Below are 27274 nucleotides of genomic sequence, written 5' to 3'. Positions count from 1 at the left end.
CGGCCTAGACCCAAATATTCTGGTCACTTCCTAGGTTTTCCAGAAATCCTGTTTGGAATATTCCTGTAATCAGGATGGAATAAGTAAGAAATCCATGAATCCTCCAACCGGGAATTTTGCAACCCTATCCAGTGGGCATGCAGGGCCGGGCGCGCAGGAGGCACTGTAGCAGTGTGTGAGATTGTGTGTAAGTCAAACAGCGTGTGTGTGGGGGAGATAATATCATACTCTTTCATTACACTGAGTGCTGCCCAAATGACTGACAACACAGTCCAGTGCTGTAGGAGCAGATGGGACATCTTTCATTATTTCCTCCAGTACTTTCTCTTCCGTAGGAGGGATTTCCCAAATGCACCATGATGACATAAATGACAGTTTATTTCCAATCTGAAACTTCCTATTTCTGCTCTGACATACCTACATTTACATTTACATTTTAGTCATTTAGCAGACGCTCTTATCCAGAGCGACTTACAGGAGCAATTAGGGTTAAGTGCCTTGCTTAAGGACACATCGACAGATTTTTCACCTAGTCGGCTCGGGGATTAGAACCAGCGACCTTTCGGTTACTGGCACAACGCTCTTACCCACTAAGCTACCTGCCGCCCCAGTTGCACTAAGCTACCTCCCTCCATCCCTTCCCATTTCCTCTACTACCATAACGTGTGCCAGTCAGGCAAACTCTCTCTTTCCCCACGCACCACCACCACTATCACTGGCAACTCCACACGGTTGAGCCCATCTGTTGATCGTCTCATCCCTCTGGTGTGTAAACAACTTCCCCTTGTCACACAACTCTCCTTCACCTCCCATCAGCCAATGAGGTGAGGGATTAGAGGCGGGCTAGAAGGGAGGGAGGCAGGACGACGTGGCCTCCCCATACCCCACTTCCACCACCACCCCACCACCCCCCTCCTGTAGGATTAATTCTAGAGGAAAACAGAACAGCAGAGGATTGGAGACACAGCAAAGCCATGGCCTGGCTAAAGCCGCTCTGCTCTGGAACATTCCATCAGGAGAAAGAGGAGAGGAGAGGAGAGGAGACAACCCCAGCTCATTCAGCAATCCCTCCTCCACTCCACTCCTCCCTCCTCCACTCCTCCCCTACTCTTCCCTTATTCCTCCCCCTCTCCCACTTCCTCCTCTGTCTCCCCTCCTGTTTGTCCGTGTCTCTCCATGTCTCTCTCTCCCTCTCCCTCTCCCTCTCTCTCTCTCCAGACAGACAGACAGACAGAAGGGCAGACAAGTTCTGACCTGAGACTCATAGGGCAGAAAGGCGATGTGGATCTCAGTCAAGGTCTTCATGGCTTTGGACGCGCGGGATTTCGTCAACAAATTAAACAATGAATCCGGGATTGCTGTGAGGGAGGGGGAGTGACAAAAAAGATACATTAAAAGATTAAAGAAAAAAGGAAATAGAATAGAAATCAATATACTCTACTGCGTAAGGTTGACATTGAGTGTTGGTATGGTGTCAAAGAGTTGCCTACCGTTCCATCTGCTAGTCCGTTCCCAGTACTCCAGTAGGCCTCAGACTGCTCCATACTCTAATTCACATATACAGTAGGCGATGGGACGCAGTCGTCCCATGTCTCTCTAAAATTACTCACTGTCAGTGAAGAAGACGTGAGCTCCTCTGTATCTGGGCGACCGCGGGTCTCTGAAGTCATCTATGAGTGCCTCCACAGTCTAGGGAGGAGAAGGAACGGTCCGCAACATCATTAGAATATTACCAAAGAAAGCAAAATGGTTGTGGTCGTGTGTGGCTCAGGTGGTAGAGCATGGCACTTCCAACTCCAGAGCTGTGGGTTTCATATTGCACTGGAGCCACCCATATGTAAATGTATGAATGTACTAGAGTAAGAGGCTTTGGATAAAAGCGTCTACTAAATGGCTCTCATACCTCATCATTGGGAGTTATGAGGTAGATGGCCTCCATACTAGGGAGAGGCTCCCGCTTCTTGCCGATGTCTTCAACAACTGGACAGGAGAGGACAGAAAAGCACAGTCATTAAGTTAGCCAATTAAAGGTGCTATACCTAGAATGTATCCCCTATGTGGAAGCTAGCTGAATTGCAACAGCACTAGGCTGCATTCAAAACAAATCTCCCCCCTCCCCCACATCCAGTTTCTCTGTAACATGGCGGAGACTCGCGTTTGAGCCTTTTACTTTCTGTTTTGGTCCACCAGCTTCAAACAGCTGTAAAAACAATATTTGTTGTTATTGAAAATATATTTCACAGTGATTTAGATGGTAGAATAATTCCCTACACTATTCAGTGCTTGTTTTCTCACATAAACTGAAATTGAGTGAACAGTGTAGGGAATTATTGTCCCATCTAAATCCCTGTGAAATATATTTTCAATAACAAAGTCAAATAGGCAAAGTGATGCTGATCAGTAAGCTTGTGTGTGTGCGTATGTGTGACGTTGACAGAGTGGTACTCACTGGTGATGCCCTCTGACATGATATCTGTCATCTTACAGCAAGATGACATCATCCTCATGCTCAGCTTGTCTACAACCAGCACCTGGGGGAGGGCAGGGAGGACACGGGTCAGAGGTCACAGTGCGTCAAGGGGTATGTCCCAAATGGCACCCTATTCCCTATATACTGCGCTACATTCGACTAGGACCCATAGGCCTCTAGTCAAAAGTAATACACTATATAGGGAATAGGGTGCCATTTGGGCGCAGACCAGCACTATCACGTACTGTCAGAGAGTCATTTATAACCAAGACACAGTCATTTATAACCAAGACACAGTCATTCATAACCAAGACACAGTCATTTATAACCAAGACACAGTCATTTATAACCAAGACACAGTCATTCATAACCAAGACACAGTCATTTATAACCAAGACACAGTCATTCATAACCAAGACACAGTCATTTATAACCAAGACACAGTCATTCATAACCAAGACACAGTCATTAATAACCAAGACACAGTCATTCATAACCAAGACACTGTCATTTATAACCAAGACACAGTCATTCATAACCAAGACACAGTAATTCATAACCAAGACACAGTCATTCATAAGCAAGACACAGTCATTCATAAGGAAGACAGTCATTCATAACCAAGACACAGTCATTAATAAGCAAGACACAGTCATTAATAAGCAAGACACAGTCATTCATAAGCAAGACACAGTCATTAATAACCAAGACACAGTCATTTATAACCAAGACACAGTCATTTATAACCAAGACACAGTCATTCATAACCAAGACACAGTCATATATAACCAAGACACAGTCATTTATAACAAAGACACAGTCATTCATAACCAAGACACAGTCATTCATAACCAAGACACAGTCATTTATAACCAAGACACAGTCATTCATAACCAAGACACAGTCATTTATAACCAAGACACAGTCATTCATAACCAAGACACAGTCATTAATAACCAAGACACAGTCATTCATAACCAAGACACTGTCATTTATAACCAAGACACAGTCATTCATAACCAAGACACAGTAATTCATAACCAAGACACAGTCATTCATAAGCAAGACACAGTCATTCATAAGGAAGACAGTCATTCATAACCAAGACACAGTCATTAATAAGCAAGACACAGTCATTCATAAGCAAGACACAGTCATTAATAACCAAGACACAGTCATTCATAACCAAGACACAGTCATTTATAACCAAGACACAGTCATTTATAACCAAGACACAGTCATTCATAACCAAGACACAGTCATTAATAACCAAGACACAGTCATTCATAACCAAGACACTGTCATTTATAACCAAGACACAGTCATTCATAACCAAGACACAGTAATTCATAACCAAGACACTGTCATTCATAAGCAAGACACAGTCATTCATAAGGAAGACAGTCATTCATAACCAAGACACAGTCATTAATAAGCAAGACACAGTCATTAATAAGCAAGACACAGTCATTCATAAGCAAGACACAGTCATTAATAACCAAGACACAGTCATTCATAACCAAGACACAGTCATTTATAACCAAGACACAGTCATTTATAACCAAGACACAGTCATTCATAACCAAGACACAGTCATTAATACGCAAGACACAGTCATTCATAAGCAAGACACAGTCATTAATAACCAAGACACAGTCATTTATAACCAAGACACAGTCATTCATAACCAAGACACAGTCATTTATAACCAAGACAATCATTCATAACCAAGACACAGTCATTAATGACCAAGACACAGTCATTTATAACCAAGACACTGTAATTCATAACCAAGACACAGTCATTTATAACCAAGACACAGTCATTCATAACCAAGACACAGTCATTTATAACCAAGACACAGTAATTAATATCCAAGACACAGTCATTTATAACCATTGACATACGGTGCCTTCAGAAAGTATTCAATATATACCAAACAAAAATATAATCGCAACATGTAAAGTGTTGGTCCCATGTTTCATGAGCTGAAATAAAAGATCCCAGAAATTGTCCATATGCACAAAAAGCTTAATTATCTCAAATTTTGAGCACAGATTTGTTTGCATCCCTGTTAGTGAGCATGTCTCCTTTGCCAAGATAATCCATCCACCTGACAGGTGTGGCATATCAAGAAGCTGATTAAACAGCATGATCATTACACAGGTGCACCTTGTGCTGGGGACAATAGAAGGCCATTTAAAACATTTTAATGTATTTTATTTTACCTTTATTTAACTAGGCAAGTCAGTTAAGAACAAATTCTTAATTACAATGACGGCCTACACCGGCCAAACCCGGACGACACTGGGCCAATTGTGCGCCGCCCTATGGGACTCCCAATCACGGCCGGTTGAGATACAGCCTGGAATCGAACCAGGGGGTCTGTAGTGAAGCACTGAGATCTGAGCCTTAGACCGCTGCGCCACTCGGGAGCAGTTTTGTCACACAACACAATACCACAGATGTCTCAAGTTTTGAGGGAGCGTGCAAATGGCATCCTGACTGCAGGAATGTCCACCAGAGCTTTTGCTAGAGAATTTCATGTTATTTTCTCTACCATAAGCCGCCTCCAACATCGTTTTAGAGAATGTGGCAGTACGTCCAACCGGCCTCACAACCCCAGACCATGTGTAACCATGCCAGCCCAGGACCTCCACATCCGGCTTCTTCACCTGCGGGATAGTATGAAGGGGTGCTGAGGCGTATTTCTGTCTGTAATAAAGCCCTTTTGTGCAGAAAAACTAATTCTGATTGGCTGGGCCTTGCTCCCCACTGGGTGGGCCTGGCTCCCAAGTGGGTAGGCCTATGCCCTCCCCGGGCCACCCATGGATCCACCCTTGCCCAGTCATGTGAAACCCATAGATTAGGGCCTAATTTATTTATTTCAATTGACTGATTTCCTTATATAACTTCAACGCAGTAAAATCTTTGAAATTGTTGCATGTTGCGTTTATATTTTTGTTCAGTATACTTTCTGAAGGCACTGTAAAAGCTGCCCATACCTTCCATTCTCCTTTCTTGTGTACCTTCTTGATGACATCATTCATAATCTCTGTAAAGGGAGAAATCATTGATTAGCACACACTTCAGTTTGCACATTAAACTTTCCTGTGATAAAAAGCGTTGTAGGCTGTTTGCCCCTTGTCATATACAGTAAAGTCTCGCGAGGCCGTCCTTCCAAAATCTCATCTCACTGACTCGACTATTGGAACAACATTAGCAAAGCCTGGGAATCTAAGCATAATGTCTCAGATGAAAGAATGCATGTCAGATATTTTGGTCTAGTGAATTCTTAGTTTAAGGGGGTGACAGATGGTGTTAGCGATGAGGGCATAGCCATAGTTGGCATTTAATGGGCTCCTCGGAGGGGTGTGAAGCAGGCATGTCATACAGTGTAACACTTGAATTCAATCTGTGAGGAGTTTTGGAACCTGGCGCCCCTTGGAACCATCTGGAAGACTGTTGATGCATCCCAAATGGAACCCTATTCCCTTTAAACTGTGCTACTCTTGACCAGGACCTAGGGAATAGGGTGCCATTTGGGACACAGATCTCAGCTAACAGCAAACGTTCCCACAACTTTAGAGAACATTCCCTTAAGAGTCTGATTAGGTCATTATCTAATGTTTTCATAGGTATGTTCCAGTGATGTTTCGAAGAGACCATTCCCTAAATGTCAAACAGAACTTACCCCGAATGTGGTTACCATGTCTCAGAATGTTCCGGATTAATGTACTAGACATGTTTCATTGGAACATTGCAAGAATATTTGTGTCCAGTTTTCTGAGGGTTAATGTTTTAGATGTGTTTCATTGGAACATTGCAAGAATATTTGTGTCCAGTTTTCTGAGGGTTATGGGAATATTCCACCAACATCACACCAAATATACACAGAACATGCTTGCCATGTTCTCAGACTATAAGATATTAAAGCTGCACTAATGCAAAAATCGCTGCACCATTTCCTGGTTGCTAAAATTCTAATAGTTCGCCTAATTTCAGTTTATGTGACAAAACAAGCATGCATTGTGTAGAGAATCATTGTACCATCTAAACCGCTGTGAAATATATTTTCCATAACCAAAAATATTATATTTTCAGCTGTTTTAACCTGGGGTACAAATCTGAAAGTAAAAGACGCAAAACCGAAACTTAAGAACAGGAAGCATAGAAATAGCCCACATAGAACAGATCTACCGCTTCTTAGACTTGCATTTACAGTTTTTCTCAATTGTTTACACACTAAAACTGTCCCATGAGGCACAATGACCCAAACCTGTAACTCATTTAGCAGAACCAGACACCAAATCTGACCCAAAGCTGTAACTAATTTTGCAGAACCAGACACCAAATCTGACCCAAACCTGTAACTCATTTAGCAGAACCAGACACCAAATCTGACCCAAACCTGTAACTCATTTAGCAGAACCAGACACCAAATCTGACCAAAAGCTGTAACTCATTTTGCAGAACCAGACACCAAATCTGACCCAAACCTGTAACTCATTTAGCAGAACCAGACACCAAATCTGACCCAAACCTGTAACTCATTTAGCAGAACCAAACACCAAATCTGACCCAAACCTGTAACTCATTTAGCAGAACCAGACACCAAATCAGACCCAAACCTGTAACTCATTTAGCAGAACCAGACACCAAATCTGACCCAAACCTGTAACTCATTTAGCAGAACCAGACACCAAATATGCAATACTACTGGCACAGGTTTTTGCTTTACATTCAGATTGCAATTCTATAACAAACATTTGGCAAATCACAACACACAATTCTCTTCCTTTGGCACAACCTTTACAACTAAAATATATTGTGTGCAAAAGAAAAGCAACACTGTTAAACAAGCTAAGCTCAGTTACCAATTGATCACTTTCACTCTTCACATATGCAAACACTAATTGCGTAAATGTTCACTTTGCAACCAGACCTTTGGTATGGATAAAAAGGCCACAGGTGAGTACTCCTGTGTTTGGAGAACATTGGAAGCAAACTTGGCAGAGAGAGGTGGAGGTGGAGGTGGAGGTGGAGGTGGAGGTGGAGGTGGGGGTGGGGGTGGGGGTGGGGGTGTAGGTGGGGGTGGGGGTGGGGGTGGAGGAAGACCAAGAACAAGGAGAGTAATCTCTGATGAAATTTGGGCGACTGTGGTGGACCATGTGGTCAACCATGGTTTGACCTTGAGAGAGGCTGGGCAGAAAGCGCACCGTAGCATCCATCATCCAGATGTTCCAAAATGAGAATAGGTATGTCCTGCAGACATTGGACCTATCTACTACTTTTACTACTTGACAGTAGTACAACATAAAGCAGTACAACCCATATGGGTAACATCACAAAAGATGTCTCTCCCTAACATTGTTAGCTGGGCCTGTGTTTGAACAAATGCTTCATCCTATCATGTAGGCTATGCCACCCAGATGCCAGTCCCTGGGATGCCAGTCTGTGGTAAAATCACATTTTATTTGTCACATGCTTCAAAAACAACAGGTGTAGACTAACAGTACCGAGTCGATGTGCAGGGGTACGAGGTAATTTAGGTAAATATGTACATATAGGTAGAGGTAGGGGTAAAGTGACTAGGAAACAGGATAGATAATACACAGTAGCAGCAGCGTATGTGATGAGTCAAAAAAGTTTGTGCAAAAATTTTCAATGCAGATAGTCCGGGTAGCTATTGGTTAACTATTTAACTAACTATTTAGCAGTCTTATGGCTTGGGGTTAGAAGCTGTTCAGTGTCCTGTTGGTTCCAGACTTGGTGCATCGGTACCGCTTGCCGTGTGGTAGCAGAGAGCAGTCTATGACTTGGGTCACTGGAGTCTTGGACAATTTTTAGGGCCTTCGTTTGATACCGCCTGGTATAGAGGTCCTGGATGGCAGGGAGCTCTGCCCCAGTGATGTACTGGGCCATACGCATTACCCCCTGTAACGCCTTGCGGTCAGATGCCAAGCAGTTGCCATACCAAGCGGTGATGCAGCCAGTCAAGATGCTCTCAATGGTGCAGCTGTATAACTTTTTGACGATCTGAGGGCCCATGCCAAATCTTTTCAGCCTCCTAAGGGGCAAGAGCCTTCGTCACGACTGTGTTAGTGTGTGTGGACCATGTTAATTCCTTAGTGATGTGGACACTGAAGAACTTGAAGCTCTCGACCCTCTCCACTACAGCCCCGTCGATGTGGATGGGGGCGTGCTCGGCCATCCGTTTCCTGTAGTCCATGATCAGCTCCTTTGTCTTACTGACGTTGGGGGTGGTATGAGCTTCAAATATATAATTAAAAAGCTGGCCTATCTATCTACTGGAGTGAGCCAGTGAGAGGAACACGCAGCAATCACAAGGCTTAATCTCTTCCAATCCTCTTACGCCACAGGCTGCTATTTCTGGGGTCTTTCTGTCCCACTGGATGTGGCGTAACAACGCCCATGACAATATATCCTACAAACCGAAAGCTTATCAAGAAACAGAAATAGGCCTATGTTTCATTGGAGCTAGGAACACAAGCATTTCTCTACACCCGCAATAACATCTGCTAAATATGTGTATGCGACCAATAAAATGTGATTTGATTTCGATTTGATTTTCAAACAATGCTGTTTTGAACATTGGTTGGTGGTTATAGAGGCAACTTGTCTGTCTATCATTGAATTAATTCACTATCCAATTAACCAACTGGTTTAGCTAGGGGGAATTGCCCCAATGCCCCATGAAAGAGTCAGTCAGCAACAACACAAACTCACAAGCAGCTTTGGGAAGGGAGATAATGTCTGCCCTATTCCCTGTATAATGCACAACTTTTGACCAGGGCCAATATGGGCACATAGGGCTCTGGTCAAGTGCACTATATAGGGAATAGGGTGCCATTTGGGATGCATCCACTAAACTTCTCCTGTCTGTCTGAGCCAGACAACCGCAACTATTGTGTCTCAGAAGGTTAACAGAAGAGCCAAGACCGCCAACCTACCACTAACCTACTGGCAGACAGGAGAAAACAAGCTGTGGGTCAATCTGTATCACAGTGGATCCTTGCAGAGATATCATAGACTTTTGATACATTCTTTGCATTGGTGTCTCAATTGACTTTTCAATTATTGTGCTATCCAATAGAGAAATATAAGAAATGGAACCACCAGATGAAATAGGAAAGATAGGAGAACTGAGAGCGCGGTGGTGCAATCGTATCAGATGCTAGGCTCACTGGATTTTACTTTCAATAGGTCTACTTCTCGAGAAGTTTTTGGCAAAATTATGTATTTAAATTATGTTTGATATACAAATTAGATATCAATAAAATAGTAATTCAAACAAATTAAAATAGCCTAAATGACTATTTTTTTTAGAATAGGCTACTGTCAAAAATAAAATAGCCTACACACAGTACACAGTGCCTAGCCTACATAACGGTGATGGTTGATCCTTAAATACAAATAAATATTCTTACTTTCTCCCACAATTGCTTTTAGTCCGAGCGGTGCCATGGTGATGCCTCTGTCGTGGACGCGTCTCTAAATCCCCCTCTCTCTCTCTCCCTTAACCCGACCCGACCTCAGCTAATACAGCGATGTAGCCTGCTGCAGACCTCCCTCCGTTCTTATTGCATTGACAGTAGACCTAATCCCTTCCACGCCCCCGCCTTATCTGTAGGCTACTGTACAACCATGCCGATTTCGGCTGTCATACAATACTACCTAATGATAATATAGCCTAACTTTTAAATTGACACAAATCTGTTTGGCTTTCTGCAGAGTATTATTTATCAAGTTAAAGTTATTGTATTTTACATTAGGGTAAGAATAAAGTAACCTTTTTAGGCAAATGACTTCAGATTTTAATTTTGTTGTGGCACAAGCCTAATAAAAAAAAATATAAAACCTTTAAATTATATATTTTCAGCGCAAGTGCAATATATAATTCAATCGGCCTACAAACTCACTCATACATTGGCTACATTATCAAAATACCGAGAGATGTCCACAGGGGGGAAGTAATGTCTAAGTAAACATAGGCATAGGTCTCATTTTGTGCGCGTGCCATTCAAGCAAGTATGGGCACAGATTATCCATTATATTGACCAGATACTCAAAAGGCCGCTCTAACAATGAAAATAAATGTATTAAAAAATGGAAAGCAGTCGGAAGGAGGCAGGATCAGGTGGGACCATTCTAGTTAATGAGAGGGCAGATCCTCGTGTGAAGAACAGGCACAACAACGATATAGTGTTTTTTTTCTCAAAGTTGCCGGGATTTCACGTGTCCTACTTATATCAGTACACTCGTAACAATCTAAGCATTACGAAACGTATATTTGATCAAATAAGCCTCACGTAGCAAATAACCCATTACATTTTTTGTTGACCAAATTCGACACTCTGATTGACCTCCATACAAAAACCCCTCACTTGGTGAGCGGGAAAAAAATAAAAAACGCCACCTGCTGGAGAAGACAGATTTGGGGCTCTCCTTTCGCCTTTTTTTTGGTCATTTAGCAGATTTACAGGAGCAATTAGGGTTAAGTGCCTTGGACATCGACAGATTTTTCACCTAGTCGACTCGGGGATTAGAACCAGCGACCTTTCGGTTACTGGCACAACGCTCTTAACCACTAAGCTACCTGCCGCCCCGCTATCTTCCTCTCTGGTATGGGTAACCAAAGATGTTCTAATTTATTATATTGACAAGATAGTCAAGTGACCGCTCTAACAATATAAATATGTCCTCAAAGATGGAAGGCAGGCGAGATCAGGTGGGACCATACTAGCCAATGAGAGGGCAGATACACGCGTGAACAACGGGCCATAGAGATAGATAGAGGACTCATCTTTGTATCTGTGCCATTATATTGCCTGTGACAGCATGGGCAGCGCCATTGAGGCTATCGCCACTTTAAAGTAGTCGATTTTCTTCTTCATTGGCTGATTGCACCCAACTCATAGGAATCCCCACCCAATTGACTACTTTAAAATGGCAATGCCCGTGCTAAAACAGGTTATATCCATGGTGAGTCCTCTATCTATCTCTATGAAAACAGGCACAACTCCGATATACAGTTGTGTTTTTCAAAGTTGCCAAAATGCCACGTGCATCTACTTAAATCAGTGCATTCGTAACAACCTAACCATTAGAGGGAATTACAAACAGCTAGCTAGTCGTAGCTAGCTTCAGGGCAACATTGTTGCAAAGGAGGTACGATGAAAGTGTACAAATGGCGCTAAATTCAGACCTTCATCTCCTGAATACAAACCAAGTAATCTGGAAGCCAGTGGAGTGTGCGGAGGAGCGGGGTGACGTGAGAGAACTTGGGACGGTTGAACACCAGACGGGCTGCAGCATTCTGGATGAGTTGTAGGGGTTTAATGGCACAGGCAGGGAGCCCAGCCAACAGCGAGTTGCAGTAATCCAGACGGGAGATGACAAGTGCCTGGATTAGGACCTGTGCCGCTTCCTGTGTAAGACAGGGTCGTACTCTCCGAATGTTGTAGAGCATGAACCTACAGGATCGGGTCACCGCCTTGATGTTAGCGGAGAACGACAGGGTGTTGTCCAGGGTCACGCCAAGGCTCTTTGCACTCTGGGAGGAGGACACAACGGAGTTGTCAACCGTGATGGCGAGATCATGGAACGGGCAGTCCTTCACTGGGAGGAAGAGCAGCTCCGTCTTGCCGAGGTTCAGCTTGAGGTGGTGATCCGTCATCCACACTGATATGTCTGCCAGACATGCAGAGATGCGATTCGCCACCTGGTTATCAGAGGGGGGAAAGGAGAAGATTAGTTGTGTGTCGTCTGCGTAGCAATGATAGGAGAGGCCATGTGAGGATATGACAGAGCCAAGTGACTTGGTGTATAGCGAGAATAAGAGAGGGCCTAGAACTGAGCCCTGGGGGACACCAGTGGTGAGAGCACGTGGTGCGGAGACAGATTCTCGCCACGCCACTTGGTAGGAGCGACCTGTCAGGTAGGACGCAATCCAAGAGTGAGCCGCGCCGGAGATGCCCAACTCGGAGAGGGTGGAGAGGAGGATCTGATGGTTCACAGTATCAAAGGCAGCAGACAGGTCTAGAAGGACAAGAGCAGAGGAGAGAGAGAGTTAGCTTTAGCAGTGCGGAGAGCCTCTGTGACACAGAGAAGAGCAGTCTCAGTTGAATGACCAGTCTTGAAACCTGACTGTTTTGGATCAAGAAGGTCATTCTGAGAGAGATAGCAAGAGAGTTGGCTAAAGACGGCACGCTCAAGAGTTTTGGAGAGAAAAGAAAGAAGGGATACTGGTCTGTAGTTGTTGACATCGGAGGGATCGAGTGTAGTTTTTTTTAGAAGGGGTGCAACTCTCGCTCTCTTGAAGACAGAAGGGACATAGCCAGCGGTCAAGGATGAGTTGATGAGCGAGGTGAGGTAGGGGAGAAGGTCACCGGAGATGGTCTGGAGAAGAGAGGAGGGGATAGGGTCAAGCGGGCAGGTTGTTGGGCGGCCGGCCGTCACAAGTCGCAAGATTTCATCTGGAGAGAGAGGGGAGAAAGAAGTCAAAGCATAGGGTAGGGCAGTGTGAGCAGGACCAGCAGTGTCATTTGACTTAACAAACGAGGATCGGATGTCGTCAACCTTCTTTTCAAAATGGTTGACGAAGTAAGTCATCCACAGAGAGGGGGGGGATTCAGCAGGGAGGAGAAGGTGGCAAAGAGCTTCCTAGGGTTAGAGGCAGATGCTTGGAATTTAGAGTGGTAGAAAGTGGCTTTAGCAGCAGAAACAGAGGAAGAAAATGTAGAGAGGAGGGAGTGAAAAGATGCCATGTCCGCAGGGAGTCTACTTTTCCTCCATTTCCTCTCGGCTGCCCGGAGCCCTGTTCTGTGAGCTCGCAATGAGTCGTCAAGCCACGGAGCAGGAGGGGAGGACCGAGCCGGCCGGGAAGATAGGGGACATAGAGAGTCAAAGGTTGCAGAAAGGGATTCTATTCTGTGAGGGCCTATGTTCCGAACCCGCTACGGTGCTTTAGGTGCCAAGGATTCGGACATGTTGCAGCAGTGTGTAGAAGGGAGATCCCATGATGTGAGAAATGTGCAGGAGGGCATAGTCAGAGGGAGTGTACAGTTGGGATAGAGAAAGCGCTGTGTGTCAACTGTGGGGGTGCCCATGCAGATGGAGATCCGAAGTCCCTGTGAGAGAGAGACAGGTTGAGTTCGAGTGGGGCAGAAAGTTTCCTATGCTGAGGCAGTGATGAGAGTAGAGGATAGCCCAAGGGTGAGTGATTCGACTGGGAGCCCCCCAGTGAGAAAGTCACACGAAGAAGAAGAAGAACCTATCCATTATGGAACTTCTATTTGATCAAATAAGCCTCACGTTGAAAATTAGCAATTCCATTTTTTGTTGACAAATTTGACACTCATAGACCTCCATACAAAAATACCTCAATTATTTTTGTGAACAGATTTTGGGCGGAGTAAAACCTCTCCCTTCGCCTCTTCCTCTCTAGGGTAACTGCATAGGTGTAGTGTCTGAAAGTGGGCGTTGTGAAATACAGTGGGGAAAAAAAGTATTTAGTCAGCCACCAATTGTGCAAGTTCTCCCACTTAAAAAGATGAGAGAGGCCTGTAATTTTCATCATAGGTACACGTCAACTATGACAGACAAAATGAGGAAAAAAAATCCAGAAAATCACATTGTAGGATTTTTAATGAATTTATTTGCAAATTATGGTGGAAAATAAGTATTTGGTTACCTACAAACAAGCAAGATTTCTGGCTCTCACAGACCTGTAACTTCTTCTTTAAGAGGCAATTAAGATACATCATATAGGCCTACAAACACAATATTGGTTACAATGGATAGCAAAAACACAATCACAGGAATGGCTTCAGATCAAACTCGTGTTGAGACTGAAGGGAGCGAGGGTCTTTAGGTGTCCTAACCTGCCATGTTAATGATCCTTTAATTTAACCTAGCTGGTTAGGAGAATGATGTTATGGTGAGGAAAATAGTTAGGCTTAGCTAAAATGCTACAATGATGCAGCAAGCAGGCACGCAAAACGGTATTGAGTGACAACCAATCTGCCCAATTAGCTGTTAGGTTTCCATACACCCACTTCGTGTTGATCCTCCCACTTATTTCGCAACGCACACTTTCAGACACACTCCACCTATGCAGTTACACATGACTCCCATTCAAGGGCTCTGTTGAAAAATATTGAAGATCTGAAAAGTAGGCACATCTTATCTGAATAAATCAAAATAATTTTACTCATAAACTACAGTGTTTTGTGTTCGCTTATATTTGTCATATTTCAAGTATGTAGGCTATTATACGCATGTGTGAATTGTAAATGTGTTTTTTTTTTGTATATCCCAGCTCCACTAATTGCTGCGTTCAAAACAACTGGGAACTCGGAAAACACTTTTGTAAGAGACTCGGCATAATCGAAACCGCCCATTATCAACGCCGGCCCTGGTGCAAGTAGGGTTAAGTGCATTGCTCAAGGGCACATCGACAGATTGTTCACCTTGTCGGCTCGGGGATTCGAACTACCGACCTTTTGGTTACTGGCCCAATCTAACCGCTAAGCTAAATTTGGTGTAATTTCTACTGTAGCATAATAGCTAAGCACAGTAGTTTGGTTTATAGTTCAAAAACAGTTTAATTTCATTCAAGTACTTTACATATGGTAAAACTATTATGTAAAATATTTAGGCTACCTCTTCCAGCTAAAAGTTTTGGAATAGGCGCGAGGCAAAGGTAAACAAATCATAGCGCAATCTCTTGACGCCCCTTGGTAGTAGCGAATTGGCCTCATCAGTCATAGCTCTGTCGAAACCATACCTTCGACATGCCTAAAGAAATCAGACTGAGGGAGTTTGATTAAGTGCACTAGGCTATTTCCCGCGACGTGAACGGGGAAAATCGGTGAGGGAGGAGCGGCCATCTCAAATCGAACAGTAGCCTAACATGCACTACTGCTCGTCATGTCAACAAGGCAGCATCTCTTTCCCAAAAATATAGCCCTATGATTGCATTTTCAAACTTGTTTTCATTGGAAAGGCTGATATAGCCTTTTTATCAAAATAAATCACTTTTGCATGTGAAAACACAGAATCCTACCAATGATTTACATAATTGAATCCTACTCATTACTCCACATGCTTAACCTAGCCATCATGTCCGGGAGGCAGCCCTGTTCCAAAACGAATGCAATCAACGCTAACCCGGTTCACCCGAGGCATTAATCAAATCCCCTCATTGGCAGATGAACTCACATTGAGGGTGTGTCTCGCTTCCTCTCTCATGGCGAAATAATAGACGCCAGCCTGCTGCTCAGCTCAACTCTTCTCTTCCCCATGATTCTTTCACGCTCGCACTCCAATCACGTTATATGTTGGCGGTTTAGGTACGGATGAGAAGGGGGCACCGGAGTTCAAAGTTGTTGCTGTATTCATTTGTTGGTAGATTTTTGTGTTATATTTGCCTTTGAAACGAACGGGAGAGTTGTCATTGTATTAAGTTGAATTTGTCGCTATGGGAGACGTGATTTCGAGCCACCTGGATGAGGGCAAGCGGGAGATCATTACAAGTGAGTGAGTGGGTTGGGATTTTGTCAATGTTTGCTTTTACCACAGCAACGCATCAGTGTGTGTAGGCGACGGATCATAAATGGGTAAACTGTGAAACTGAACAGTTGTCTTCATAGTCAATGTTGCTAGCAACTTAATGTAGCGCTGTTCTACAATGTAGCGCTGTTCTGAAGGGAAACACTGTAGTTCCCCGGGGTGGCCTCATGAAGAGCCAAAGGTAGCCTACACCAGGTTAGTCTCTGTCATCTAGGAAGTAATTCCATCTATTCAATTTCCAGTCCAGTTCCCACTATTTAGTGTTACCACATATAGCCTATTCATAGACCTCCACAGAACATTATTAGGCTAAAACAGGCATGGCTTAGGGAGGGGAAAGTTGTTACTTTTTCAAATCTTTTTTTGTTTGTATTTGTCACATGCTTGGTAAACAACAGGTGTAGACTAACAGTGAAATGCTTACAGGTCCTTCCCAACAATGTAGAGAGAGGAAATAATAGAAAAGTAAAACATGTAATAATAGATACACAATGTGGTCCTCTGTAGCTCAATTGGTAGAGCATGGCGCTTGTAACGCCAGGGTAGTGGGTTCGATCCCCGGGACCACCCATATGTAAAAATGTATGCACACATGACTGTAAGTCGCTTTGGATAAAAGCATCTGCTAAATGGCATATTATATTATTAACAATAACTTGGCTATATACAAGGTGTACCAGTACTGAGTCGATGTGCAGGGGTACAAAGTAATTGAGGTTGATATGTACATATAACTAGGGAAAAAAGTGACAGATAATAAACAGTAGCAGCAGCGTATTTGGTGAGTCAAAAATGTTAGTGCAAAAAGGGTCAATGCAGATAGTCCGGGTAGCTATTTGGTTAACTATTTAGCAGTCTTATGGCTTGGGGGTAGAAGCTGTTCAGGGTCATGTTGGTTCCAGACTTGGTGCGTCGGTACCGCTTGCCGTGTGGTAGCAGAGAGAACGGTCTATGACTTGGGTGGCTGGAGTCTTTGACAAATTTTAGTGCCTTCCTCTAACATCGCCTGGTAAAAGGTCCTGTATGGCAGGGAGCTCTGCCCCAGTGATGTACTGGGCTGTACGCACTACCCTCTGTAACGCCTTGTGGTCGGATGCCAAGCAGTTGCCATACCAAGCGGTGATGCAGCCAGTCAAGATGCTCTCAATGGTGCAGCTGTATAACTTTTTGCCAAATCTTTTCAGCCTTCTGAGGGGGAAGAGGCGTTGTCATGCCCTCTTCACGACTGTTGGTGTGTGTGTGGACCATGATGGTTCCTTATTGAGGTGGACACTGAGCAACTTGAAGCTCTCATCCTGCTCCAACTTTGTTTTTTGATTGTAAATGAATTGTTCTTTAGCTATGTGAAAACCATAGGCCAGGCTGTGGCCATGATGAGCATCAGGACGGAGTTTTATCTGACTGTCTGATTAGGGTCTAGTGCAGCAGGCTGTATGACCGCTTCATGGATGAGCCTGTATTAATGTGTCCACAGACTGGCAGCTTCATGGTGAGCCTGTATTAATGTGTCCACAGACTGGCAGCTTCATGGTGAGCCTGTATTAATGTGTCCACAGACTGGCAGCTTCATGGTGAGCCTGTATTAATGTGTCCACAGACTGGCAGCTTCATGGTGAGCCTGTATTAATGTGTCCACAGACTGGCAGCTTCATGGTGAGCCTGTATTAATGTGTCCACAGACTGGCAGCTTCATGGTGAGCCTGTATTAATGTGTCCACAGACTGGCAGCTTCATGGATGAGCCTGTATTAATGTGTCCACAGACTGGCAGCTGAGAGGATGGGCCTTGATCGTTGTGGAATAAGACTTGGGGATTTAGGAGGATGTGGTGGGCTACATGAGAGTGAATGCATGCTCCCGACATTGACATTCAGTATCAATGCTTAAATTAACACATCAACGCTTATGTTCTTCACTGAGTATCTAAAGCATCTTCACCCTAAGAAGAACCTCATTAGTTTCAGGCACTGAGCATTTTACTGTCCGGTATCCAAATCAGTTCCAGCATCCCAGTTTAATGGAGTCATACTTTTAATGTCTTGGCCAGCCAATCCAGAGACTCACATAACAGAAATGGAATTCCAGGAATGAATGAAAAAAGCATGTGTGACTTAAACTCTGACTGGGCCTTGGGAAACTCTTGGGCTGCATGCAGTACTGAGTGTCAAAGGCCTGAAGACTTAGGTATTCTTTCAATCTGCCCTGAAGAAGTGTTCATAATTATGTACCGACTGCCGAGACACGCCTGTTTACTTAAACAGCGTGCCAGAGAGAGTGAGAGAAATCAAAGACATCTATGTTCTGGATGTAGCCTAATCAAAGCAGCAATTCCCTTACAGATAAGGTGACTGATTTCATCATCAGATATCATTGTCATGAGAATAATTTCTGCCTGGTGTTCAACCATGCGTATGTCCTGTTTCATCTCTCCTCTCTGTCCCTCTCTCGCTCTCTTTCTGTCCCTCTCGCGCTCGCTCTCTGTGTGTCTCGCGCTCGCTCTCTGTGTGTCTCGCGCTCGCTCTCTGTGTGTCTCGCGCTCGCTCTCTGTGTGTCTCGCGCTCGCTCTCTGTGTGTCTCGCGCTCGCTCTCTGTGTGTCTCGCGCTCGCTCTCTGTGTCTCGCGCTCGCTCTCTGTGTCTCGCGCTCGCTCTCTGTGTCTCGCGCTCGCTCTCTGTGTCTCGCGCTCTCTCTCTCTGTGTGTCTCGCGCTCGCTCTCTCTGTGTGTCTCGCGCTCGCTCTCTCTGTGTGTCTCGCGCTCGCTCTCTCTGTGTGTCTCGCGCTCGCTCTCTCTGTGTGTCTCGCGCTCGCTCTCTCTGTGTGTCTCGCGCTCGCTCTCTCTGTGTGTCTCGCGCTCGCTCTCTCTGTGTGTCTCGCGCTCGCTCTCTCTGTGTGTCTCGCGCTCGCTCTCTCTGTGTGTCTCGCGCTCGCTCTCTCTGTGTGTCTCGCGCTCGCTCTCTCTGTGTGTCTCGCGCTCGCTCTCTCTGTGTGTCTCGCGCTCGCTCTCTCTGTGTGTCTCGCGCTCGCTCTCTCTGTGTGTCTCGCGCTCGCTCTCTCTGTGTGTCTCGCGCTCGCTCTCTCTGTGTGTCTCGCGCTCGCTCTCTCTGTGTGTCTCGCGCTCGCTCTCTCTGTGTGTCTCGCGCTCGCTCTCTCTGTGTGTCTCGCGCTCGCTCTCTCTGTGTGTCTCGCGCTCGCTCTCTCTCTGTGTCTCGCGCTCTCTCTGTCTCTTTCTGTCAAATTCAAGCTGCTTTATTGGCATGAAAAACATTGCGTCAATATTGCCAAAGCAACAATGTATACAATATACATTGTAATAAAATAAAGAATAACAAATAATAATATAAAATGGTAGTTATTATTAATAACAATAATAGTAATAATAATAAATAACAACAATAAAATGGTAACAGTCAATAGTAGAAATATAATAAATAGAAAAGGCTAAACACGGAAAATGAAACTATAACTAACTTAACTGTCATCCTCACCATTACATCAGTACTACAACTACCACCACCATCACTAAACTGCTATCATTACCATCACTACTACTACTACTACTACTACTACTACTACTACTACTACTACTACTACTACTACTACTACTACTACTACTACTACTACTACTAATAAAATAAAACAAATTATACTGTACATATTTGGCTGCAAGAGGAGCCGTTGCTCCTTCGCCCATGACTATTTATTATTTTTTATCTGGGTTTAATGAGTTAAAATTTGGAATAAATGTAGTCATTTCTGTGAATAATGAATCTCTTTGTGAGGAATATGTATCACAGTAAAGGAGAAAGTGCATCTCTGTTTCTACCTCCCCTGTCGTGCAGTGACCACATACACGCTCCTCTTTGGGCAGCCATGTTTATTTTATGTCATGTCTGGCGGTTTCTATTGCCAATTGGTAGTCACTCAGCCTGTACTTGGTAAGGATCTGTCTCTGCTTCGTATCTCTGACAGAGTAGAGATAATCAGCCAATTCATATTCTCTGTTCAGAGCCAGATAGCAATTTAGTCGGCTTTGGGATTTTGTTTCGTTTTTCCAATGTTGTAAATATGAGTCCTTTGATTGGTTCATGATTTTGTTTATTTGAATTATTTCTTTTGAAGCAGTGCTGGGTCAGCTTGGTTGGTTAGGTCCAACACCAGCTGACTGAGAAGGCTCATTTCTGGGTTCAGCTCTTGGGTTTGAAGTGCTTTAAATTGGAGACATGAATTTGGACTTGAATTTTAGGTGTAGCCAAAAAATTTATTATCTTTTTTGTACTTTCATTACTACTGGAAAGTGGCCCAATTCTGCCCTACATGCATTAGTTGATGTATTTCTTTGGACTTGTATAATTTTCCGATATAATTCTGCAAGTAGGGCTTCAATTGGATGTTTGTCCCACATTTTAAAGTCCAGTTTATTGAGTGGCCCCCAAACCTCACTTCCGTAAAGAGCTATAGGTAGGATTACGCTGTCAAATATTTTTGGGGTTGTGGGTTCGATTCCCACGGGGGGCCAGTATGAAAAAAATAAAATAATGTATGCACTCACTAACTGTAAGTCGCTCTGGATAAGAGCGTCTGCTAAATGACTAAAATGTAAATGTAAAATATTTTGGTCCAAATTCTAATTGGGATGTTGATTTTGAATAATTTCATTTTTATTGCAGATAATGCTCTGCAGGCTTTTTCTTTGAGTGCATTCACTGCCATATTAAAGTTTCCCGATGCAGATATGGTCAGACCAAGGTATGAGTCATTTTTAGTGTGTTCAATTATGGTGTTCAGGGTGAATTTATATTTGTTTCTGACATCTGTTTTTTCTTCTTCTGGAAAACCATGATAAAAAAATAAAAAAATGTATTTACAGGCAGGGCCCAATTATGGCAATATTGCTCTAGAACAGGGGTGTCAAACTCATTTTAGCTCAGGGGCCACATGGAGGAAAATCTATTCCCAAGTGGGCCGGACCGGAAAAATCATGGTATATATATAACTTAAAAACAACAACTTCAGATTGTTTTCTTTGTTTTAATATGATCAACATACAACATAAAGCTGGAGCCTGAGGACAGTGTGTCCAAAATAGTACAAGCACAACATCACTATTAATCATAAAACACGTCAAGTTTATTTGAAAATTCTAAAGAAAAAGAACACACAAACACACAATGCCTCAGTGATTAACAGAACTGTTTCACAGATCTAGAAAAAGAACACACAAACACACAATGCCTCAGTGATTAACAGAACTGTTTCACAGAACTATATCAGGGTGTCATTTCTCAGGCAGAAATGTAGATAAAAATAATGAAATCCTGTTCCCCAAACAAGTGCAAGAACCTCAGAGTCAAGAATAGGTTAAATATACAAATAAAATCAATTAAAAACAATAGCACATCAACATAAAAACATATAAACATAAATCTGAAAGCGTTGCTCAAACACCCGTAACAGTCCCGTTATTTTATCTTTGAACCGCTTCATGTCTGCCACATGTTGGGTCGCGCGCACATTTTTCAGACAGGGGAAGTGAGCTGCATCACCACGGGCAAGTTGCGTCTCCCACAATGACAGCTTCAACTTGAAAGAACGTATGCTGTCATAATACTGCGTGACAACTTTGTTGCGCCCTTGCAGCTGTTTGTTCAAGTTATTCAGGTGCTCTGTAACATCCACCATAAATGCAAGGTCCTGCATCCATTCTGCGGAATGAAATTCTAACACTGGTTTGCCCTTTTCTTCCATGAACTGTTCAATTTCTTCTCGTAAATCAAAGAAACGCCTCAGCACAGCACCTCGGCTTAACCATCTTACCTGAGTGTGGTATGGCAGGCCATAGATGTGGTCTTACTCTCTGAGAAGTCTGTCAAACTGACGGTGATTCAGGCTTCTGGATCGGATGAAATTAACAGTTTGGATGACCACCTTCATGACGTTATCCATCTTTAATGACTTGCAACACAAAGCCTCCTGGTGCAAAATACAGTGAAAAGTCAAAAAATCACGTCCTCCATTTGCAGATTGCACTTTCTCTCTGAACTTTGTCACAACGCCTGCTTTTTTCCCGATCATTGAGGGCGCACCATCTGTAGCCAGGCTGACAGCGCGGGACCAGTCCACTCCGACCCTGTCCAGCGCGCCGACGAGTGCGGTAAAAATATCAGCTGCTGTAGTTGTATCTGTCATCGGCACCAACTCCACGAACTCCTCGGTGACGGTCAATGTGTCATCAACTCCACGGATGAAAATGGCCAGTTGTGCAACATCTGTAATGTCCGTGCTTTCATCAATTGCAACCGAAAACGCAATAAATGACTTTACTTTTTGCTTCAACTGGCTGTCCAAATCCACTGAAAGATCGGAAATCCTGTCTGCAACTGTGTTTCTTGTCAGGCTGATGTTTGCAAAAGCCTGCCGCTTTTCAGGGCACACAATCTCCGCTGCCTTCATCATGCATGTTTTTACAAATTCACCCTCACTAAATGGTTTTGAAGCCACTGCGATTTCATTAGCAATGAGGTAGCTAGCTTTCACTGCAGCATCACTGATGTCTCGGCTGTGAGTAAACACAGACTGCTGTTTCTTCAGACCCGCCAACAGTTCATTCACCTTCTCTCATCTCCGCTGTCCTTGAAAGTTGTCATATTTTTCGGCATGAAGACTCACATAGTGGCGACGAAGGTTATATTCTTTCAGCACTGCAACATACTCTGAACACACCAAACATACAGCTTTCCCATTCAATTCCGTGATTAAATAGGATTACCATTTTTCTTGGAACACTCTGCACTCTGCGTCCACTTTTCTCTTTTTTGACAGAGACATATTGGGGCAATGAGGGTGCCAAAGCACATAATGTTAAAAGTAGAAGCCGTAATAAATATCGCGGGCAAAACAAAGTAGCTCATTGGCTGCACGTGCTTGACCTACTTGCTCTGCCCCGGTATAAACAGTTTGCTTGCTTAACACAATTGCTATTGCGCCCTCCAGTGGACGCAATTGGAACAGCAGTTTATTTTATTGAAAAATTGCAGCGCATTTTTATACTTTACAAATTTTTTTTAAATCATCTCGCGGGCCGGATTAAACCCGTTTGCGGGCCTGATCCGGCACGCGGGCCGTACGTTTGACACCCCTGCTCTAGAATGTTAAGGTTCTGTTGAAGACCTTCTTTTGGTTGGTGATGGAAGAACCAAATTATCAGCATATAGCAGGTATTTTACCTCTGTCAAATAGTGTGAGTCCTGGGGCTGCAGAATGGTCCAACATGTCTGCTAATTCATTTATATAAATGTTGAAAAGATTTGGACTCAAACTGCAGCCTTGTCTCACACCTCAACGTTGCGAAAATAATTGTTATTTTGTTTTTATTGCACACTTGTTTTCTGTGTACATGCATGTTATTAAGTCATACACCTTACCACTAAGCCCACTTTGGAACATTTTGAAGAATAGACCCTTTGTGCCAATTAGAATCAAATGCTTTTTTAAAGTCAATAAAGTAAGCAAAGATTCTGTGTTTATTAATTAGTGTGTGTAAGGTGTATATATGGTCAGTAGTGCGACGTTTGGGGAGAAGGCCAATTTGACATTTACTTATTAAACATTTTTCTTGATGAAAGGTCCTATAATGCTACATAAAACCTTTCCCAAGTTGCTGTTTATGTATATTCCCCTGTAATTATTGGGGAGATGAGCCCCTGGTTCCAGATGTCAGGAAAGCAGCCAGAAGTTAGTACCATGTTGAACAATTTAAGTACAGCATTTTGCAACTTAGGTGTGCTGTTTTTCAGCATTTCATTTCTGATATTTAGACCACAAGCCGCCTTTGGTTTTATAGATTTGAGCTTTTCATTTAGTTCTTGTTGGGTTATTGGGTAATGTAGTGGATTTTGGTTGTTTTTAATGACTAATTCAAGCATGTTAAATTTTTCTTGAATTTCTAATTGGTTATGTTGTAAGTATTTTTGTGGGATGTTTTTGTATAAATTATCAAAATAAGTTTTCCAAATTCCTTCATCTTGAATGGCTAATTCTTGTCTTTGTCATGCTTAATTGTTCCACATGTCCCAGAATTGATTTTGGTCAATTACGTTTTCAATTTCACCAAGAGTCTTATTGGTATAATTCAATTTATTGTGTTTCAGTGTATGTTTATAATGTTTCAGAGTTTCAAAGTATTCATAGCATAGCTCTGGGTTGTTTTGCTGCTTATGTTTTTTTTTAGGTGTTTTCTCATTGTTTAACATTCATTGTCAAACCATTTTTCAGGAACTTTTTGTTTCTGATGTTGCATTTCTTTGGTTTTCTCAAATGTGCTTTTGATGCTGCTTTTTTGAATATGCAATTGATGTTTTGAGTAGCCGAATTGACACATTTACATTTACGTCATTTAGCAGACGCTCTTATCCAGAGCGACTTACAAATTGGACACATTCTTTATTGTTTTGGTATTGTGAGTTATTGAAGACCTGTATAGAGTTCATCATTTCAATGAATTTCTCTGCACTGTTTGGAGCCCATCTGTACGATTAATTCATGTTGTAGAGTTTATTGGGCTGTTTTTTTGAATGAGTATTGCTGGTTAATTTCTTCAGAAACACGTTGATCTGACTGTGATCTGACAATGGTGTCTGTGGTCTGACAGTGAATGCACTAATGGAGGAAGGGTCGATGTCAGTGATGGCATAATCGACTACACTTGTCCCAAGAGCTGAGCAGTAAGTACACTGACCTAAAGAGTCCCCTCTGATTCTACCATTAAGCATGTACAGGCCTAAGGCTCGACAGAGATGCACTAACTCCTTCCCATTTGGTTAGGACTGTTTCTATTATTTATAATAGGGCTACTGTACAAGGAGGGGTGTCCAAATATGTGGTGGTTACCTCCCGCATCAGTGTAGTCAGACTCAGAACCTGTTCTCGCATTGAAATCTCCACAAAGCAGCACTTAACCCTCTGCCTGAAATTGAAGGATTTCTGTATGGAGATTGTCAAACAACTGATCATCATAATATGATGAATCGGAAGGAGGAGCATAAGCTGCACATATGTATACATCTTTTTAAGTTTTAGCCAAATGTGGTTAGTACCTTTTTTTCAGTTCATTCAGTGCTAAGTCTTGCTTATGCCAGCATATGTGGGAATTCCTGTTGGAAAAGCATTCCAGGTGAAGCTGGTTGAGAGAATGCCAAGAGCGTGCAAAGCTGTCAAGGCAAATGGTGGATATTCAAAGAATCTCAAATATAAAATATATGTTAAACACTTTTTTGGTTACTACATGATTCCATATGTGTTATTTCATAGTTTTGATGTCTTCACTATTATTCTACAATGTAGAACATAGTAAAAATAAAGAAACCCTTGAATGAGTAGGTGTTCTAAAACTTTTGACCGGTAGTGTATACACATTACATAATAATAATTCCAGTGCCAATAAAATAAAGAATAGTTGCAATCTGCAACCCCGTGTGTGTGTGTGTGAATGAAAGGGTCTATCTATCCCAGTAGTCTGCATATTAGATGCAGTAGTTGGAGCACCTCTCCAATCTCTGATAGTTCTAGGTGTGTTTTGCCAGATGTTACCTCAGTATATGTAGGCTGATGATCTGAATGATACATGGTGTGGACTGCATCATGTGGTGCACTTCTCTGAAGGACAGTGTTCTGCCCGACCCTAGAGTAGTGGTCAATGCTGTGCTGTGATGGGCCAGGTCTAGTGGTGTTGTGATGGGCTGGGTCTGGTAGTGCTGTCCTGAGGCAGGTCTGGTCTGGTAAATCTGTGCTGTGTTGGGCCTGGTCTTGTAGAGCTGTGCTGTAATAAGCCGTGTCTGGCTCTTCTCTCCTGGGGGTGGTGGGGGTACTGTTGTTTCAGAAAGTGGAGCGGGGGGCCTCTGCTGCTGGGGTGATGGGTGTGTGTGTCCCTGCCAAGGGTTGCATCCTTACGATCCTTAGCAAAAGTTCTGACACTGTCCTGATCAAGATGTACATTGTTGTGTAAGTGTTCACATGTCAGAGGGGGATGGTGAGCCGTTCTGACATCGAGCAGTGAGGCACAGTCCACAGTGATCTGTCTTTTCTTGGTAGGAGGGTGGACACAACTACAGTGAGGGGGGAAAAAAGTATTTGATCCCCTACTGGTTTTGTACGTTTGCCCACTGACAGACATGATCAGTCTATAATTTTAATGGTAGGTTTATTTGAACAGTGAGAGACAGAATAACAACAAAAAATCCAGAAAAACGCATGTCATGAGGGGGAAAACAGTATTTGACCCCTCTGCAAAACATGACTTAGTACTTGGTGGCAAAACCCTTGTTGGCAATCACAGAGGTCAGACGTTTCTTTTAGTTGGCCACCAGGTTTGCACACATCTCAGGAGGGATTTTGTCCCACTCCTCTTTGCAGATCTTCTCCAAGTCATTAAGGTTTCGAGGCTGACGTTTGGCAACTCGAACCTTCAGCTCCCTCCACAGATTTTCTATGGGATTAAGGTCTGGAGACTGACTATGCCACTCCAGTACCTTAATGTGCTTCTTCTTGAGCCACAACATTGTTGCCTTGGCCGTGTGTTTTGGGTCATTGTCATGCTGGAATACCCATCCACGACCCATTTTCAATGCCCTGGCTGAGGGAAGGAGGTTCTCACCCAAGATTTGACGGTACATGGCCCCATCCATCGTCCCTTTGATGCGGTGAAGTTGTCCTGTCCCCTTAGCAGAAAAACACCCCCAAAGCATAATGTTTCCACCTCCATGTTTGACGGTGGGGATGGTGTTCTTGGGGTCATAGGCAGCATTCCTCCTCCTCCAAACACGGCGAGTTGAGTTGATGCCAAAGAGCTCGATTTTGGTCTCATCTGACCACAACACTTTCACCCAGTTCTCCTCTGAATCATTCAGATGTTCATTGGCAAACTTCAGACGGGCATGTATATGTGCTTTCTTGAGCAGGGGGACCTTGCAGGCGCTGCAGGATTTCAGTCCTTCACGGCGTAGTGTGTTACCAATTGTTTTCTTGGTGACTATGGTCCCAGCTGCCTTGAGATCATTGACAAGATCCTCCCGTGTAATTCTGGGCTGATTCCTCACCGTTCTCATGATCATTGCAATTCCACGAGGTGAGATGTTGCATGGAGCCCCAGGCCGAGGGAGATTGACAGTTCTTTTGTGTTTCTTCCATTTGCGAATAATCGCACCAACTGTTGTCAC

At 43.4% G+C, this 27274-nt stretch overlaps 2 protein-coding genes across 2 annotated transcripts in view; one reads left to right on the top strand and one right to left on the bottom strand.

Moving 5' to 3' along the window:
* Positions 1-15794, bottom strand: part of LOC311144910 (syntaxin-binding protein 1-like) — a gene marked incomplete at its 3' end in the record, with an annotated part of 21629 nt that extends 5835 nt beyond the window's left edge. The window contains exons 1-6 of the mRNA XM_084181091.1: positions 15716-15794; positions 5476-5525; positions 2450-2531; positions 1904-1980; positions 1611-1689; positions 1255-1358 (exon numbers count right to left, since the gene is read on the bottom strand). Of these exons, the coding sequence (XP_084037217.1) occupies positions 1255-1358; positions 1611-1689; positions 1904-1980; positions 2450-2531; positions 5476-5520 (387 nt within the window). The 5' untranslated portion in view covers positions 5521-5525; positions 15716-15794. The remainder of the gene's footprint in view (positions 1-1254; positions 1359-1610; positions 1690-1903; positions 1981-2449; positions 2532-5475; positions 5526-15715) is intronic.
* LOC311144909 (protein Niban 2-like) overlaps positions 15740-27274 on the top strand; it is a 53810-nt gene continuing 42275 nt past the window's right edge. Inside the window, exon 1 of the mRNA XM_084181090.1 lies at positions 15740-16029. Coding sequence (XP_084037216.1) covers positions 15975-16029 — 55 coding nt within the window. The 5' untranslated portion in view covers positions 15740-15974. The remainder of the gene's footprint in view (positions 16030-27274) is intronic.

The sequence above is a fragment of the Coregonus lavaretus genome (genome assembly GCF_964263955.1).
Source record: "Coregonus lavaretus genome assembly, chromosome: 17".
NCBI classification, from domain to species: Eukaryota; Metazoa; Chordata; class Actinopteri; order Salmoniformes; family Salmonidae; genus Coregonus; species Coregonus lavaretus.
Note: the sequence above shows the minus strand (reverse complement) of the source record. Positions and strands in the feature narration are given on the sequence as shown.